Here is an 18,307-nt window from a genome sequence, read left to right as displayed (position 1 = left end):
GTCTAGTTGATTTATTACTCTTTAAGTAGGAACACCTATTCACCGTAAGTTTCCTCCAAAACAACCCTTGATGCTGTTACAGAAATCACAGGCTGTGACACCTGTAGCCACCCAAACATTCCTTCCAGAGTACGTATATTTTCCCTAAGATATAAGCCCTGGGTTTAGAGGGTTAGCCCTGGGTTTAGTGGTATGGAGATCTACCTGTCTTGTGGCCGCGCAAGACCATGCTTCTGTCTGTAAGTTCCCCTAATAAATCACCCAAGACCAATTAACTCAATTTTTCTGCCTTTTTGGGTTCTTGGCTCCTTCAGCATTTGGGGGTTGCTTTGCATATACAGCCCTTTCACGGAACACAGGGAAACAGACTGAGATTCAAAATTTGCCACCTGATATTTATTACAGAGTGCTCTTTGGGAATAATAACAGTCAGGAGTGAGGAGGCAGGATTTTACAGAGAGATAAATTATGCTGCATTATTAGCAACAGAGACTTCAGACAATCTTACAGGAAGTGCAGAAGCTGGGATGGCCCTTCAGAATTGTCACTGTTGAGGCTAGAGGCTCATGTTTCTATCACTGAATCAAGAAGTCTTTGGATATCACTGAATCAAATCCAGAGAGGAGGGTTAATCTTGGGTGAGGCAGCAGCTCCCTTTGACCAGAGTGCAGTTTCTGAAGTGGAACTTGGCCTAGAGCCCTCATCAGTGGGGCAAGAAAATCCTTGAGTCCTGAACAAGAATTTGGGCAGTGTAGCAAAAGTCCCACCACACATACGTTTTCAGTTTTCCAAAGACAAAGAAGTGAATGGCCTTCTTTCAGCTTCATGCCTCCTCTTTCTCATCCTCCTTATTTAGTCTTCCTCCTCTAAGCAACCTATAAATGTTGCTGCATTGCCTCTCTAGGTGATACAACATACTCCTGTATTTTTAAAAGCCATCTACCTATAAACCACTTTCTCCCAAATTCAAATTTCCATCCCTGACCTCTTCCTGGAGGTCTAAACTCATATATCAAACCTCCATTTGGATGTCTGATGGGCATGTCAAATTTAATAAGCCAAAACAGAATTTTGTATTCTATCCCATTCTGCTTTATTTCTTTCTCAGGCCTCTTTATCTCTGTAGTGATACAACTATGCAGCCAGAAACTCCAGCTAAAAAACTTACGAATCATTCTTTACTTTTCCCTTACCAGTGCCTCCTGTCTTTCGCTTCTAGCTCCAAAATAGTCCACATCTACACCTAGTCCATCTCTACTGACACTTCTCCTAGCATTCCATCATTTATTTCATAAACTGCAGTAGTATCCTAATTAAGCAATCTGTATCTACCTTGACTCCTTTACAATCTATTCCCTGTCCAGAAGGTGTAGTAATTTACAATTAAATTTTTATTTATTGTAATCAAATAATACAAATATATCATTTAAAGGGTCCAATAGTAAGTTTGTCATGAAAATTAACACTTCCCACCTGACCATCCCCAGATGCCACTCCCCAGAAGCTACTATTTTCAACTTGTTTAGGTATTCTTATTTGTATCTCTTTTCTAATTAAATATTTTAAAATCATATACTGCTATTTCTTGATTTGTAAAGTCATACATTTTCTATTGTTATAGATGTAAAATGAGAATTTATTACTCATAACTGCATTAACCTCCCAACCTACACATTTACACATACTTCCTGATCGCACATCCTCCAATATAGTTCTATCAAAATTATTTTGGTTAAATCAATATTTAATTTTTATGTAAAAATTACATTCCTTGTATAGTTTTTTATTGTTCTAAAATTAATTGCCTGTTTTCTGTCATTATCATTTGCTTAATTTTCTAACTACTCATCACTAACTCATCTTCAAACACACTGCTGGAGATGTGTATTAGTTTCCTGTTGCTGCTCTAACCAGTTACCACGAACTTGCTGACTTAAAATAACACAAATGTATTATCTTACACTTTTAGAGGTCAGAAGTCCAAAATGGGTCTCACTGGGCTAAAACCAAGGTGTCAGCAAAGTTGTGTTTCTTCTGGAGCCTATAGGGGAGAATCCATTTCCTTGCCTTTTCCAGTTCCTTGAAGCTACACACATTCCTTGGCTTCTGGACCCCTTTCAGCAATTACATCTCTCTGACCTCTGTTTCTGTCATCGCATCTCCTTTTTTAAGACTGACCTTCCTGTCTATCTCCCTCTCATGAGGACCCTTGTGATTACATTGTGCCTACCTAAATAAACCCCTCTTGTCAAGATCCTTAATCACATCTACAAAGTCCCTTTGCCATAAAAAGTAAGATATTCACAGGTTCTGTTAATAAGGAAATAGAATCTTTAAAAAAAATTTAATATTAGAGATGGGGGGTCTCACTATGTTGGCCAGGCTAGTCACCAACTCCTAGCCTTAAACAATCCTCCCACCTTGGCCTTTCAAAGTGCTGGGATTACACGTGTGAGCCACCATGCCTGGCCAGGACATAAACATCTTTGAGGGACACTATTCTGCTTAACAGAATATATTTCTCTCAGTATGGTCATAAACATGAAGTGATCTGTCAGCTGCCTCTTTCCTCCCTCCCTCACTTTCTTTTTCTTCCTTTCTGCCTTCATTCCTGTCTGTTCTCTCTCATCTTGGTAGAGGTTTTATGGAATTCCATACCTTCTACTTTCTTTTTCTTTCTTTTTTTTTTTTTTTTTTTTGAGATGGGGTCTCAATCTGTCACCCAGGCTAGAGTGCAGTAGTGTGATCTCAGATCACTGCAACCTCTGCCTTCTGGGCTCAAATGATCCTCCTCAGTAACTAGGACCACAGGCACACGTCACCACGTCAGGATAATTTTTTGTATTTTTGGTAGTGACGGGGTTTCACCATATTGCCCAGGCTAGTCTCAAACTCCTGAGCTCAAGCAATCCGCCTGCCTCGGCCTCCCAAAGTATAGGATTACAGGTGTGAGCCACCATGCCCGGCCCCATACCTTCCACTTTCTTTGCTTCTTCCCTCATTTGGCGGGAACTTCCTGGGAAATAATAAGAAATAATGTTTCAGGAGAAATTAACCATCACACCGGTGATGGAGAAAATCTAGAGTTGGAGTTCTAACTGTTCCTTATTCAGACTTTCAGTAAAATGATCCTTTATTTAGTTCTAAATGTCACCATCATTTTTAGAAGTATCTTGTGTTTAATTTCTGGAATTTTCAGATTTCTGGGAAGGAGGAGTGTATTAAGATGGAGTAGGGACCCTACTTAGGGGCCCGTGGGCAACCCCCAAGCATGGAAATAAAGGAAAATATTGAGTTCCTTCAAGGAAAATTTCAGGAACCTAGCTAGTGCTGAGAAATAGATGAGCAATTTGATAAACAAACAGGTAATAGTAGCTTAAAACAGTAGCCCGAAAAAGAGTCAGGAGATGTTTTATTCCCTATAGAAACTTAAGATAACATTTTAACATATGTCCCTGGGTTGTTTTCCAGAAACCCAGATACCCCACCAAACAGATCTACTGTCCAACATGATTTGGCCCCTGATAAGGGGAAACTGAAGACTAAATCCTGATCCCTGTTCTTTGTTCTAAATTTCTTCCCGAGGGGCCTGGAGGAGATCACGCCCTTGAGCCAGAGCTAATATTCTTTTCTGCTGATCCCAAATGTTTAGATAAAACTTTGCCTCCTTAGCAAATCAAACGTCAGAAAATCTTTGAATCCACCTGTAACCTGTGCCCCCCACCACTTCAAGATGTCCAGCCTTTTAAAATCAAACCAACGTATAGCTTCCATGTACTGATTTATGACGTCGCCGGTAACCTCTGCCTCCTCACCTTTAAAAACTCTTACCTGTAAGCAGTGTGGGAGTTCAGGTCTTAAGCATGAGCTACTCAATTTTCCTTGCTTGGTGCCCTGCAATAAATGCCTCAACTCTCTCTTGCTGCTATCCCAGTGTCAGTGTTTGGCTGTGCTGTGCTGGGCAAGCAGACCCCAGCTGCTGTTCTGGGCAAGCAGAAACCCATACAAGTCAAGACAGTATGACTTGACTTGTTTTTTGTTGACATCTGTTCTGAGTTAAGTTCATTATTAATCATTCATCTTTTTTTAGCTTTCAAAGTTTTGTAAAATCTCATTAGCTGTTAGTAGTATTATTTTTATTTTCCTCCTATCATTTTAATAGATTTTGAAAGGCAGAGAAATATAAATTTACATGTTTAATCTTCCATGTTTGTCCACAAATTTCCAGAACGATTTTTTTTTTTTTTGAGACAGGTTCTCATTCTGTCGCCCAGATTGGAGTGCGATGGTGCCATTATGGCTCACTGCAGCCTCAACCTCCTGGGGCTCAGGTGATCATCCCGCCTCAGTCTCCCAAGTAGCTAGAATTACAGGCCACATCACCACGCCCAGCTAATTTTTGTATTTTTTTGGTCGAGACGGGTTTCTCCATGTTGCCCAGGCTGGTCTGGAATTCCTGGGCTCGTGCGATCTTTCTGGCTCTGCCTCCCAAAGTGTTGGGATTACAGGCGTGAGCCACCGCACCTAGCCAATTTTTAAAAATATACTGTTTATCATCAGATAACATCACCCTCCTATTTAAATACCTCATTAGCTTTCTACCAGTTCCTATATGATTTGGCCCCTGTCTATAACCCTAACCTCATCTTGTAATCATTTTTCCCCTTACCACATTATGCTCTGGTCAAAAAGTGTTCTTTTTGCTCCAGCCTTAGGCCTTCGTTCTTGTTATTTTATCTGTCTGAAATACTATTTCCCCGGTTAGTGTAAGGTTTGTTCATCAGCACACTCAACCCTTCATCGAGACCTTTTCTAAACATTAGTATCTCTATAATCCAGTTTTATTTTCTTTTTTTATTTTATTTTTTTGAGACTCAGTCTCAAAAATCTATTGCTCTATCACTCAGGCTGGAGTGCAGTGGCACGATCTCAGCTCGCTGCAACCTACGCCTCCCGGGTTCAAGCAATTCTCTTGCCTCAGCCTCCCCAGTAGCTGGGATTCCAGGCACCTGCCACCACGCCCGGCTAATTTTTGCATTTCTAGTAGAGACAGGCTTTCACTATGTTGGCCAGGCTGGTCTTGAACTCCTGACCTCAAATGATCTGCCCGCCTCAGCCTCCCAAAGTGCTGGGATTACAGGCGTGGGCCACTGCGCCTGGCCAGTCCAGTTTTATTTTCTTCATAGCACTTATCATGATCAGTTAATTAACTTCTTATTTCCTCTACCTCACCAGCATGTAAGCCTCAAAAGTCTTGAATTTTGTGTATTTTGATTACTGCTGCAGCTCCTGTTCCAAGCAAAATGCCTTTCTAATAGACACTCTTTAAATATTTGTTGAATGAAATAAAGGCTGAATGACAAGATATTTGTGATTTTGGGCTAACATGGTGGCTCACACTTTGGGATGCCAAGATGGGAGGATCATTTGAGGCCAGGGGTTCTAGGCTGTGGTGAGCTATTATAGCCATGTGCTCTGGCCTGGGTGACAGAAAGAGTCCTCCTCTCTAAAAATACATACATATGGCCGGGCACGGTGGCTCACGCTTGTAATCCCAGCACTTTGGGAGGCCGAGGCGGGTGGATCACGAGGTCAGAAGATGGAGACCTTCCAGGATAACACAGTGAAACCCCGTCTCTACTAAAAATACAAAAAATTAGCCGGGCATGGTGGAGGGCGCCTGTAGTCCCACCTACTCGGGAGGCTGAGGCAGGATAATGGCGTGAACCCGGGAGGCGGAGCTTGCACTGAGCAGAGATGGCATCACTGCACTCCAGCCTGGGCAACAGAGCAAGACTTCGTCTCAAAAAAAAAAAAAAAAAAAATACATACATACATACAAACCAAGATATTTGTTATCTTGTAACCTTGAGGAAAGAACCTGGTATCCTCTACCTTCAGTGCATAGCTGGGAGCTTGATACCTAGCAGCATTATAAACCCTTTATTGATACTAAAATAGAGTGCTACTCAGCAGGCCCTACAGGGAGTTTGTAGACTACTATTTGCCCCAGGACCTGCCCTGTGAACTCATTCAAATTAAGTCTGAATGACCTCAGAGCTCAGTTTTCTCTCCTAGCAAATCAGGAGCAGGAAACTCGGAAATGGGAGGAATGCAAAAATGACTACATCTCTCAGGAGATCGAGACCATCCTGGCTAACACGGTGAAACCCCGTCTCAACTAAAAATACAAATATTAGCCAGGTATGGTGGCGGGCGCCTGTAGTCCCAGCTACTCGGGAGGCTGAGGCAGGAGAATGGCGTGAACCCGGAAGGCGGAGCTTGCAGTGAGCCGAGATCGCGCACTGCCCTCCAGCCTGGGCAACAGAGCGAGACTCCCTCTCAAAAAAAAAAAAAGACTACATCTCCCAGAATGCACTGCATACAGACCGGCGTGGAGCGGCGCATGCTGGGGTTCCTTCTTTTCCGTGGGAGTAAGGAAGTGCTTTTGAATGAGGTACTGAGGGCCAAGGTGTTGGAAGTTCCTAATTCTTTCCTCGGTTAACTGTGAAATTCTGCGTATTGGGAAGGCCTGGCCTCAGTCATCAGGCCAGGAGAGGTATTGGACGCCGCGCACGCACTCCTCTGCCAGCAGGCCCAAAGGGGAAGCCTAGCGGAACTCAGTGTGGCAGCTGCTGGCCTCTGGGCCGGTAAGAATTGATGGTCCCCTCCCTCATTCCCCAGGCCCAAAGCTTTGACCCAGTTAGTGTCTGCTAGTTTCATGTGCCTGACTTGTGCCTTTGGCGCGGAACGTTTGGGAGACTCGGCCTTGCGGCATTCTGACCTCACCCGCCACGCACCTAGCCTGGCACTGGGTCCTTCTTGCCTCTCACTCGCTTCCTCTGAGGCACCTGGGTACCCTCTTGTCTCTTACCCGCTTAATCTGAGTCCATGTCTAAGTTCATCATTCTGTGTCTGACCGCGTCCCAGCCACCAGAAGACAAGAAACTCCGGGTGTGACATTAATCCCACTGGGGGCTCGGGAGAACTGCCTTCTAAAATCAGAGACTGTATCCACTTGTCTGGAGAGAAATGAAAAAAATAAGGACAATGTAGGGAGGTATTTTAAAGGTAAATTTATTTAAATGAAGTGATAGTGTCATTTCTTTTCCTGTTTGATTTTAAATAGTCTTTAGCTGAACGATGAGCTGTAGTAGGAAGGTGGTGGCGAAGTGATTGCTTTTTTTAAAATTATTTTTTTAACACTTTTATGTCAGTAGTCAGTACTTTGTCCATAAAATCCAAAAATAACTACCTTTAGATTTTACAGTAGTCTTTGACTGAACCTCAGAGAGATGAGATACCTTACCCAAAATGATGAATCTGAAATGATTACCCAGTTCTCTTGACTCTGGAATAAGTGCTTTTTTCTACTATACCACTTCTGCTTTTATTCTTGGGACTGAGAGTACAGGCATGTACGGGGTTGGCATTTTGGCTTCCACCTTTTTCTGCTTGTGGTGACCTGTCTGAGCCAGAATTTCTTTATGTGTAGAACGATAATAATAGCTCTTAAATTATAATAATAGCACTTAAATAGCACTTGATACATGTAAGATTCTAAGTTTACAGTGTTAAACTCTACTTTTAAGATGTGTTTATTTACCTCCTCAATATAATCAGCTTCAGTATTCAGTATTTAGATATACCAGTTGATAAATAGGTTTCTTCTCTTCATTTTTTCCTTACCTGATTTATCTTACCTGGACAATTTTTTAAACGTAATTTTTTCTCCACCTTGGGCCACAGACATTTTTTGAAATATTTTATTTTTAAAATTTATTTTTATAATTACTTGTTTTCATTATTGCCTTTTTTTAAAAAAAACATAAACTTGAAATTTTGGTTGATATTTATAAATAAGTTTTTGTATTTGAGGAACAGTAAGTACATTGAAAACTTCATCAAAATAATCCAGCGTTAAAGACCAAATAATTGTCTTAAATCATTTTATGAAACACATTTTTTCTTCAGATCTTTGAAACTTAATGTTATGTTCTTTTCTAGCTACTTGTCATACCATGCTTTCCTGTGATATTTGTGGTGAAACAGTAACCTCAGAACCAGACATGAAAGCTCACCTAATTGTTCACATGGAAAATGAAATTATATGTCCATTTTGCAAGTTGTCAGGTGTGAATTATGATGAAATGTGTTTTCATATCGAAACAGCTCATTTTGAGCAGAATACAGTTGAAAGAAACTTTGAGAGGATAAATACAGCACAATATGGAACTTCAGATAACAGGAAAGACAACACCCTGCAGTGTGGAATGGAAGTTAATTCAAGTATTCTTTCAGGTTGTGCATCTAATCATCCAAAAAATTCAACTCAAAACCTGACTAAAGATAGCACTTTAAAACATGAAGGCTTCTATTCAGAGAACTTAACTGAATCTAGAAAATTCCTGAGAAGTAGGGAAAAACACTCTGGCCTGACCGAAATAAAAGGATCTATTTATGAAACAACATACAGTCCTCCCGAATGTCCATTCTGTGGAAAAATAGAGGAGCACAGTGAAGATATGGAAACTCATGTGAAAACAAAGCATGCCAATCTTTTAGACATTCCATTAGAAGGTAAAGTTTTCATTTCATTATAAATTATTGTAAGTTTACAGCCTCAATTTAATATGTGGTGTTCTAAAAGTTGGTTCGTAAGTCAGCTTACTACAGATGTGTTCTGAAATCCATTTTATGTCTATAACATTTTTCATTTGCTATTATTGAAATATAAAAGTACATTATGGAAAAGAATTTTGATACAGATATAAAATGTTTCAGCTACATTGAGAGTAGTTTTGGAACTTTCTGTCTAGTTTCCAGAGGGTATTCTTTTTATTGTTCACTAACCCAATAGCATCTGGACTGTCCTGGACTCTCTGACTTTGCATTGAGTTCTATTTTGACTCCATTATTCTGTTATGATTAGAGAACAAACTCTCTGTGATATCAGTTCTTTTAAATTTGTTGAGGCCTGTTTTATGGCTCAAGACACAATCTATCTTGGTCATGTTCTGTGGATACTTGGGAAAAAAAAGTGTATTCGGCTTTGTTGGGTGGAATGTTATATGTATGTCACTAGATCCTGTTGTTTGTGTTCAGATTATTTATATCCTTCCTTGTTTTCTATAGTAGTACTGTCTAGTAGTTCTATCAATTTTTGAGAAGGGGTTGTTGGAATCCCTGATTGTAATTGTAAATTTATGTATTTTTCCTTTTAGCTCTGTCAGGTTTTGTTTCATGTATTTTGAGACTCTGTTGTTGGTGTGTACACATTTAGGATCTTATGTCTGTTTCTTATTGTTGAACTTTAAGAATTTGTAGAGCCAGGTGTCGTGGCTCATGCCTGTAATCCCAGCAAGTTGGGAGGCTGAGGTGGGCAGATCCTTTGAGCCCAGGAGTTCGAGACCATCCTGGGCAATGTGGCAAAAGCTCGTCTCTAAAAAAAAAAAAACAACAACAAAAAACAAAACTAGCCAGGCCTAGTGGCTTGCGTCTGTAGCCCCAGCTATTTGGGAGGCTGAAATAGGAGGATCACCTGAGCCTGGGAAGTGGAGGTGCAGTGAGCTGTGATCACACTACTGCACTCCACTCTGGGTGACTGAATAAGACCCTGTCTCCAAAAAAAAAAAAAAAAAACAAAAATTGTTCTGTATTTTGGATACAAGTTCTTTTTTGGATGTGTATTTTGCAAATATTTTCTCTTAGTCTGTGGCTTGTCTTTTCATTCTTTTAACAGTGTCTTTCATGAAGTAGAAGTTTTTAATTTTAACGAAGTGCGACTTGACAATTTCTTCTTTCATGGATCATGCTTTTGGTGTTGTGTCTAAAAACTCTTCGCCAACTTCTAGAAGTTTGATAGTTTTGCATTTTACATTTAGATCTACGATCCATTTGAATTAATTTTGTAAAAGGTATGAAGTCAGTGTCTACATTCTTTTTTAATGCATTTCTCTGATTATGAAATCAATATCTTTTTTGTATAGTTAATTTCCTCTATTATGAACTGCATAATACATTTTTTGTACACTTGAGTTACATGGATTTTTCAACTGTATATTGTCAAACTTTTTTGAGTTTTTTTCAGTTGCTTTTAAAATATATTTTCAATACTAATCCTTCAGCTGTATTCCATAAGATGTTGCTTATCCTTGAATTTTGTGCAGTGTTTGGATTTTATTTTTGTTTTCTATGTATTGTCTAAAAAAGTATTCTTTACTCTGAATTCAAAAAGGTATTCTCATATATTCTAAAAACTTTAATGTTTTATATTTTCACTTTTTAAAATTTTTTCTGGATTGTGTGTGTGTGTGTCTGTACGTGTGTACATGTGTGTATTTTGTGAACTTGGGATCTAATTTTTAGTTTTTCCCTGTACAGAAACCAGATATATCTCTGATTTATAATATGGCTTCTGTCTTTTATTACATTTTCATATCTGTGTGGGCCAGTTTCTGGTCTCTTACTTCTGCTGTATTTATCTGTGTGGCTTTTGTTCCCTTATTACACCACCACTTTAATAGCTGTTTTGTAAAATGGCCATCAACATCAGATAGGACAGTTTTTCCCTCATTCTTCATTTTCATCATCAACTTAGACCTCATTCTTTCTTGGAGTTTTAAAGCCATATTATCAAGTTTCATAAAAACTCTGTTGTCATTTTGTTTTAAATTCGATCAAAGTACATCTCCCCATTAATTCAGGTCATCTTTTGTATCCTTTAATACAATTTTGTGGTGTTTTTTTGTTTGTTTGTTTTGTTTTTGATGGAGTTTTGCCCTGTCACTCAGGCTGGAGTGCAATGGCACGATCTCTGCTCACTGCAACCTCTGCCTCCCAGGTTCAAGCAATTCTCCTGTCTCAGCCTCCCAAGTAGCTGGGATTACCCGCGCCCACCACCAGGCCCAGTTAATTTTTGTACTTTTAGTAGAGACAGGGTTTCGCCATGTTGGCCAGGCTGGTCTGGAACTCCTAACCTCAGATGATCCACCTACCTCAGCCCCCCAAAATGCTGGGATTACAGGCGTAAGCCACTGCGCCCGGGCTTGTGTTGTTTTTTCATTGCACATTTGTGTTAGCTTTATTTCTGTATAGTTTATAGTTTCTGTTGCTTTTGTAAATTAGATTTTTTTCCCTCTCATCTAAGAAACTTATGCAGTTTTATAGAAACACTATCAATTTTTATAGTTGAGGTATCTAGTCTTATTCAACTATTACTAATATTATTTTATATTTTTTGAGACAAGGTCTTACTATGTCACCCAGGCTGGAGTTCAGTGGCATGATCATGGCTCTCTGCAGCCTTGATCTCCTGGGCTCAAGTGGTTCTGCTGCCTCAGCCTCCCAAGGGGCTGGGACTACAGGCCTGCACCACCACGCCCAGCTAATTTTTTTTTTTAATATTTAGTAGAAATGAGGTCCTGCTATGTTACTCAGGCTGGTCTTGAATTCCTGTGCTCAAGCAGTCTTCTTTCCTCAGCCTCCCAAAGCGTTAGGATTCCAGGTGTGAGCCACTGCATCTGGCCTGTTAACGAATTTTAATAATTCTACATTAATTCCCTTGAGTATTCTAAGTAGATCATTTTATTATCTGCTAATAATGAAAATTTATGGACTGCTGCAAGGAAAAAAACAAGTGTATTGATGAAAAATGCCTGACAATCCTTTGCTGACACAATGTTTCCTGTAAGTTTCTCAGGACCAGTAAACTGGTAAATTATGGTAGTCTTAGGAGTCTGAATGTTTAGTTGCATTTAAAAAAGACCTGTTGTCATTAGAAGTACAGAAGTGAAATAGGTAAATAGCTAGATTTAACCAATGTTCAGTTATAGTAAATGGAACAGGTGGATTTGCAGGTGTTTTTTAGGGAATGATTATCATATAGAGAAGATACGTGGAATCTGGGCTGGAAAGTAAAGAAAAACATGAGGGTGGTAATGAATGACAAAAAATAGAGTTTGTATATTCTATATAGAAGGTTTTAGTTAAGTCAAACACTTTTTAGAGTGGTAGAATTAAAAGAAGTGAGGTAGAAGGATAGGTGTTTAGGAGTGATATTTGAAATTGAGATTTCAGAGGTGGTTCACTTATTAGTGGTAACAAATTAAGGGTATAATTTTTGTCATTCGGTTGGTAAATTAGGGTAAAGGAAAAGATTGTTGGAAATGAAGGTGTAGAACTATTTCTATGGATATTGAAGTTGCTAAGAATGATCATAGTATAGGGGCTAGGAAAAGAAGGTTTTGATCCAGGTGTTAAAATTTTTAGTAAATGAAAGGAGTGTCTAAGACTTCAGAAAATGTTAGGCACTAAGAAAGGTAGATGATGCTATATTATGGTGACATGAATTATTACAAAAATGAGGCTTAAAACAGGTTTGACAGTGATGAAAGGGAACAAAGGGGATGCCTCTTCTACTTCTAGGGCCCTGAATTGTGAAAGAAAAGTTGCCTTTGTGTTAGGGGGCTATAGAGAAAATGGGGTGTCATGAACCAACCAGATTTTAGTTAAGTCAATAAGGTGAAGTGAATATCCAGAGAAAGATTTTGTGTATAGAGAAGCTGACTGATGACAGATGGTATTTCTGGAGGGCGTTGTGGTAGGTATTGGGAGAATAGGAGGGGTAATAGCTTTGGTCAGATTAGTGGATGTCCTTCAGATATTTAAAGATTGTTAAGACACTGCCACTGAACAATTAGATTGGATTCATTGACAGAACAGTGTTGGTGGTTACGTCAGCCCTAGATGACTCCATCGGACGATGATGGCTAACCTCTGAGGCTTAGTTTAGATTCTGGTGGTAAAAAATGTATACCGGGATATGAGGTGTAGTGTGGTCTAATGTTGAGGAAGGTTGGTTATCACTTAAAACTAGAAGGGATGGAGGGATTGGCTTGCAGTAGTGTGATGATCAAAGCGATAAGCAAAGGCCTTCTTGGCATTGGCTCTGGCTGTAAGGCATTTTATGGTAGAGAACTGGCTGAAAGACTTCTCTTTATATCCCAGCATTACTTACGGAAGCTGTATACCATTATTTCTTAGTGCTGCTTTTGGAAATGTTTTCTGAGTACTTCTTAATACTTCATTTTCTCTTAAGCTTTGCCATTGAATTTTTTATGCCAATGATTATATCTTAATATTTTCATTTTTTTCATCTTTCTATTTTTGCTTACTAACTTTCTGTCCTGGTTTCAAAGATTCAGTTCCCTCCTTTATTTCAGTGAGCATTTTGAACATACTTATTTTACAGTTTATTATGGATTACTGTAGCTCCATTTCTTCACAGGTAACTTTTTCAGTTTGTAGATTTCTGAGCTGTTTTTCTTGGCATTGCAGCCCCCAATGAGTTTAGCAATTCAAATTTTAGTGTTCGTCTGTTATGGGAGTTTTATGTGATCCCTTCCCTGTGAAGCAGTTTCATGGTTCCTTCACCCTGGCTGTTCACAGTCTCTGCTTTCAGACCAGGCCTTACATATACAGATTGCTCTATGCTTTCACTGTGTATATGCACAATTCTGGGTACCTCTTCTATGTCCCTTATCTGCTAGGTCTTGGTCTTATAGAGGAACCACTTTTGTTTTTGGCAAGCTAGACCTGTCTGCCTGCAGTGCTATGTGATGGATGCAGCTCTTTAATCTCCTGCTCCTGTGTAGACAGTATTACCTCAATTCCCAGCTTTATGCTGGATGTTTAAGTTCAGCACCTTACCACTCTGTTGGGTGCTGAGAGTTTAGCCCTAAAAACCCATATCCAGACTGGGCCCTACTTACCACTTTGGTTTTCCTTTCTGCTTCTCTTGTTTTGACTACAGATCTGAATATTTATTATTAATATTTCCTTTTTTTTGGAGTGGTGTGAGAGGTTTGTGCTATGCTCAGCCTTCTATCTCGATCCTAGAAGTAGAAAAATAGCTTTTAAATCCACTACAAAGAGCTCTTACTTATATAAAGTTAATAGGTGGTAGACAGTCTTTGACATGGGGTGAAAAAATCTAAAAGTTATAAAAATAAAACCAACTTGGCTGGGCATGGTGGCTCATGCCTGTAATCCCACCACTTTGGGATGCTGAGGCAGAAGGATCACTTGAGTCCAGGAGTTTGAGACCAGCCTGGACAACATAGTGAGACCTCATCTCTAAAAAAATAAAAAATTAGCTGGGCGTGGTGGTGCATGCCTTTAACCCCATCTACTTGGGAGGCTGAGATGGGAGGATTGCTGCAGTGAGCTGTGATGGTGCCACTGCACTCCAGCCTGGGCAACAGAGCGAGACCCTGTCTCAAAAAAAAAATAAAAAGAAAAGAAAAAAAATTAAAATTAAAAAAATAAAAACAATTATATCTCTAATACAGACTGTGATCAACCACTCTATGATTGTCCTATGTGTGGGCTCATATGTACAAATTACCATATTCTTCAGGAACATGTTGACTTGCATTTGGAAGAAAACAGCTTACAGCAAGGTATGTTTATATGTTTAACGATAAAAATATCATTTAATTTCTACTTTCTAGGACATATATCTAATTTTTAGATTTGTGATATGGAAAAAATATTTTAAAATACATCTTTTCCTTTGAAAGTGTTTTATTTACAAGTTGAGGCCATTTCTTTAGCAGCTAGAAGTATCTGAATATTGTATTTGGTCAGCGAAAATTGTTGAACTAGAAAACTGCCATATGGCACATAAAATTTTACAAATGAATGTGAACTATATAACCAAAACATCTTTCAGTGCATCTTGAGCTGCTTGAACAGCTTCTAAATGACTTATTGGTTTTATTGTGATTCTATAAAAGTTTTCCTTTCTCCCCTATGTTTTTTAATAGTGGCATTGTTTAAATAATCATTATGGTATCTTAGAAGTGGAAAAATCCTATATGAGTGTTAGAAGCCCACTGAACGAAAATAAAAAGTAGATCCCAAGAGAAACCAATTGTGTTTTACCCTATTTCAGTTTTTTAAGGTGCGTAGATAGCTTCTATTAAGGCAGAGGTATTTAGTGTCCAGTATCAATGATCCTGGTACCAGTATCAGTGTTCATGGACAATGTTACTGCTCACTCACCCTAACCCAAATATGAGATTATTGGAGCAAAGATGGAAAAGTTCTCTGCTCTGGTGGTTTCTGAATGTCTGCTAATTCTTACTCTTATTTATGATAGGCTTTGTATGAGCACATATATTACACTGTAAACCTATAGTGGGTAATAAGAAAAAGATATGGTCTAAGTAAATCGCTGTAGATAACCTCAGGAGACACTAAACATTGATTGTGACTTGTATATCCCCAAGAATGGAAGGGCGACCAAATAGGAAAATGTAGCAGCAGCTGAGAACTTTGAAAGGAAAGGAAGAATAGTCAGTGATATAATTAAGCCATCAGGTCATGGGGTTAAGGAGACAATATAGTGGCCAGAAGCCACTGACAGATGGATCCGTGGGACACTGAGTAGAGAAGATACAGGGTGAGATGTTGCAAAGTTTTACCATTTTGGGGGGCCAAACTGTAATTAAATTATTATCTAACACCTGTACTTTGTAAATGTGTATTTTTATGCTCTTTATTATTTTCTTTTTCTCCCCTAGTATTTCTTTGAAAAATCAATCTGTCTTAGATATGTTAAGGAGTATCAATGAAGGATGTTACTTAACCTTTTAAAATTCTGGTTTCCTCAGTAAATAATAATACCTACTCGTAAGATTGTTATAAAGATCAAATGATATAATTAATGAAAAGTGCTTGTCACAGCTTAAACACTTAGGCTGGGCATGGTAGCTCACATCTGTAATCTCAGCACTTTGGGAGGCGGAGGCTGGTGGAGCACCTGAGGTTAGGAGTTTGAGACCAGCCTGACCAACGTGGCGAAACCCCGTCTCTACTAAAAATACAAAAATTAGCTGGGCATGGTGGCAGGCACCTGTAATCCCAGCTAATCGGGAGGCTGAAGCAGGAGAATCACTTGAACCCAGCAGGCAGAGGTTGCAGTGAGCTGATATTGCACCATTGTACTCCAGCCTGGGCCATAAGAGCGAAACTCCGTCTCAAAAAACAAAAAATAAAAAACAGTTACTGTTAGTTGTCATTTAGATGGAGGTTATTCCTTACTGAAGCAGTTCTAAGTTTTGCTAAATTTGTACTCAGTTCCGTATCATCACAGTCATGAATAAATGGCAAATAAGAGCATTTACTCTATTTTAAAAACATATATTAAATAATAAACAATCTTTGATTGTAACAGTTATTTTATTTTATTCTGAACATTAAAAATACCTAACAGGCATGGATAGAGTCCAGTGTTCTGGTGATCTACAATTGGCTCACCAGCTTCAGCAAGAAGAAGACAGAAAGGGGAGATCTGAAGAATCAAGACAAGAGATAGAAGAATTTCAGAAGCTGCAGGTACAAAGATTAATAACAATTATAATATTTTGATTTGGTAAAGTTATTTTTCAAATATGCTTTCCAGTGTATTATTTTTGTCCTTGTTATTATTCAAAAAAATTTATACATGTTCGTAACAGCCACCATTTATAAATATTCATTCTAGTCAGGCACGGGGTAATCACTTCACATATAATATCTCAAAATCTTTACAACAAATTCATGAAGAAGTTACTTTAGGCCCTCCCACGCCCCCGTTTTTTTTTTTCAGATGAAGAAATGGAGACAGAGAATGGTTAAGTAACTTGCTCAGTGTCAGGCAGCTAATTAGTGATAAAGCTTGCATTCAAACCTGTGTAAGTTGATGGGACAAATTAGGAAACCAAGACTCAGAATTTAAGTGTTTGTATAGATGCTTGGAAGCAAAATTTATACGTAGAATTAATGTCTCCTGAGTCTTAAATTATTTTACAGATTGCAATTTCAAACATTTAGAACTATTTTATGGGAAAATGCTTTTTTTTATGATATTTGAGGCTTCATTTATCTTAGGTGGGTGGTTTTACCTGTTGGACTAAACTGGTAGCATCTGTTATATTTTTAATGCATTTAAAATTTTAATGTCTGTTTTTCCTTTTTTCAATCCTAATTTGTAGACTGTAGGGTTATCTGTGCTAATAATGCTCATAGATTTTGTTGTTGTTGTTTGTTTGAGACAGAGTTTCGCTCTTGTTGCCCAGGCTGGAATGCAATGGTGCAGTCTCTGTTCACTGCAACCTCCGCCTTCTAGGGTCAAGTGATTCTCTTGCCTCAGCCTCCCAAGTAGCTGGGATTACAGGTGTGCACCACCATGCCTGGCTCATTTTTTTGTATTATTAGTAGAGACAGGGTTTCACCATGTTGGCCAAGCTGGTCTTGAACTCCTAACCTCAGGTGATCCGCCTGCCTTGGCCTCCCAAAGTGCTGGGATTACAGGCATGAGCCACCGTGCCTGGCCTATTGCTTATAGTTTTTAAATGTTCTTTTTTTAGTGATGATAGGATAGTGCATAAATAAAAAGCGTTTACAATTGAATAGGTTTGAAAGTGTTCAGTTAAACAGGTTTGTATACTTTGGGACTTCTCAAAGCCTTTAATATACTAATGTGCATGTCCATATCACAATTTTCCCAGACTTGTTTGACCTCTCTTTTTTTCTCAGACGTCTCACATGGGTATTGTTGCTTAGAATGTGCTTTGGAAGACCTAATGTAGGATTTTTTTCTCACTGGTGACTCACAATACTTGCAAAATAGGAAAGAAAATTGGCTTTTCTTAAGACTTTTATGCCTTATGTAATTTAAAACATGATCAATACAAAAAGTTTCCAATATTTAAGGAGGTTATGTAACTTTGCAAGTTAGTTGTTTAAATCTCAGAAAATTTTTCTGTAGAAAAGTTTTTGTGAAAACTTTTCCATAGACAATTTTTCCATAGTTTTATACATACTATTTGAGATTCTCACTCCAGTGTACAAAACATAGTTCATTTACTGTGTAACATGACTGACTAAATGAATTATGGATTAAGTAGGCCTTTGTGGACTAGACTGCAAACCAAATAATAAGGACTGACAAGTTTCCTTGAAAAAATCAGCAATGCATTCAGAACTCTTCTACCTTTCCCAATACCTGAGGTAGAAAGACAGGATCCTCTACTTTCCCTACTACAGGAAAAGCAAGTCTCTTGCCCTGGAGATTGATTATAAAGAAGTGGTTGCTTATTAAGTCAATAATTTTGTGTGTGTGTGTGTGTGTTATTAGTTTTTGTAAAAACCTTACGTTAACTTGTATAAAGTCTATAAACCAGAATGTTTCAACATGTTTCCAAATAAAATTTTAATAAGTTTCCATCCTCATAGAGTTACAGGGATGTAAAAATTAAGT

At 38.6% G+C, this 18,307-nt stretch overlaps 1 protein-coding gene and 1 long non-coding RNA gene across 8 annotated transcripts in view; one reads left to right on the top strand and one right to left on the bottom strand.

Moving 5' to 3' along the window:
* Window positions 1–382: 382 nt before the first annotated feature.
* On the bottom strand, window positions 383–6,520 carry LOC131382870 (uncharacterized). Its single transcript, XR_009212460.1, has 4 exons — window positions 6,391–6,520; window positions 3,832–3,984; window positions 2,975–3,016; window positions 383–604 (listed from the first exon to the last, which is right to left on the bottom strand). It is a non-coding gene; the product is annotated as an uncharacterized LOC131382870 (long non-coding RNA).
* ZUP1 (zinc finger containing ubiquitin peptidase 1) overlaps window positions 6,373–18,307 on the top strand; it is a 32,589-nt gene continuing 20,654 nt past the window's right edge. The window contains exons 1-4 of one of the 7 annotated variants that reach the window (XM_032157572.2): window positions 6,373–6,457; window positions 8,008–8,580; window positions 14,352–14,462; window positions 16,280–16,401. In XM_032157572.2, the coding sequence (XP_032013463.1) occupies window positions 8,022–8,580; window positions 14,352–14,462; window positions 16,280–16,401 (792 nt within the window). In that variant the 5' untranslated portion in view covers window positions 6,373–6,457; window positions 8,008–8,021. Of the gene's footprint in view, window positions 7,072–8,007; window positions 8,581–9,742; window positions 9,918–14,351; window positions 14,463–16,279; window positions 16,402–18,307 lie in introns of those variants that run through there. The other 6 variants (XM_032157590.2, XM_032157556.2, XM_032157563.2 and 3 more) reach the window with 6 other exon arrangements.

Source organism: Hylobates moloch, unplaced genomic scaffold (assembly GCF_009828535.3).
Source record: "Hylobates moloch isolate HMO894 unplaced genomic scaffold, HMol_V3 SCAFFOLD_2, whole genome shotgun sequence".
Classification (NCBI taxonomy): domain Eukaryota; kingdom Metazoa; phylum Chordata; class Mammalia; order Primates; family Hylobatidae; genus Hylobates; species Hylobates moloch.
Note: the sequence above shows the minus strand (reverse complement) of the source record. Positions and strands in the feature narration are given on the sequence as shown.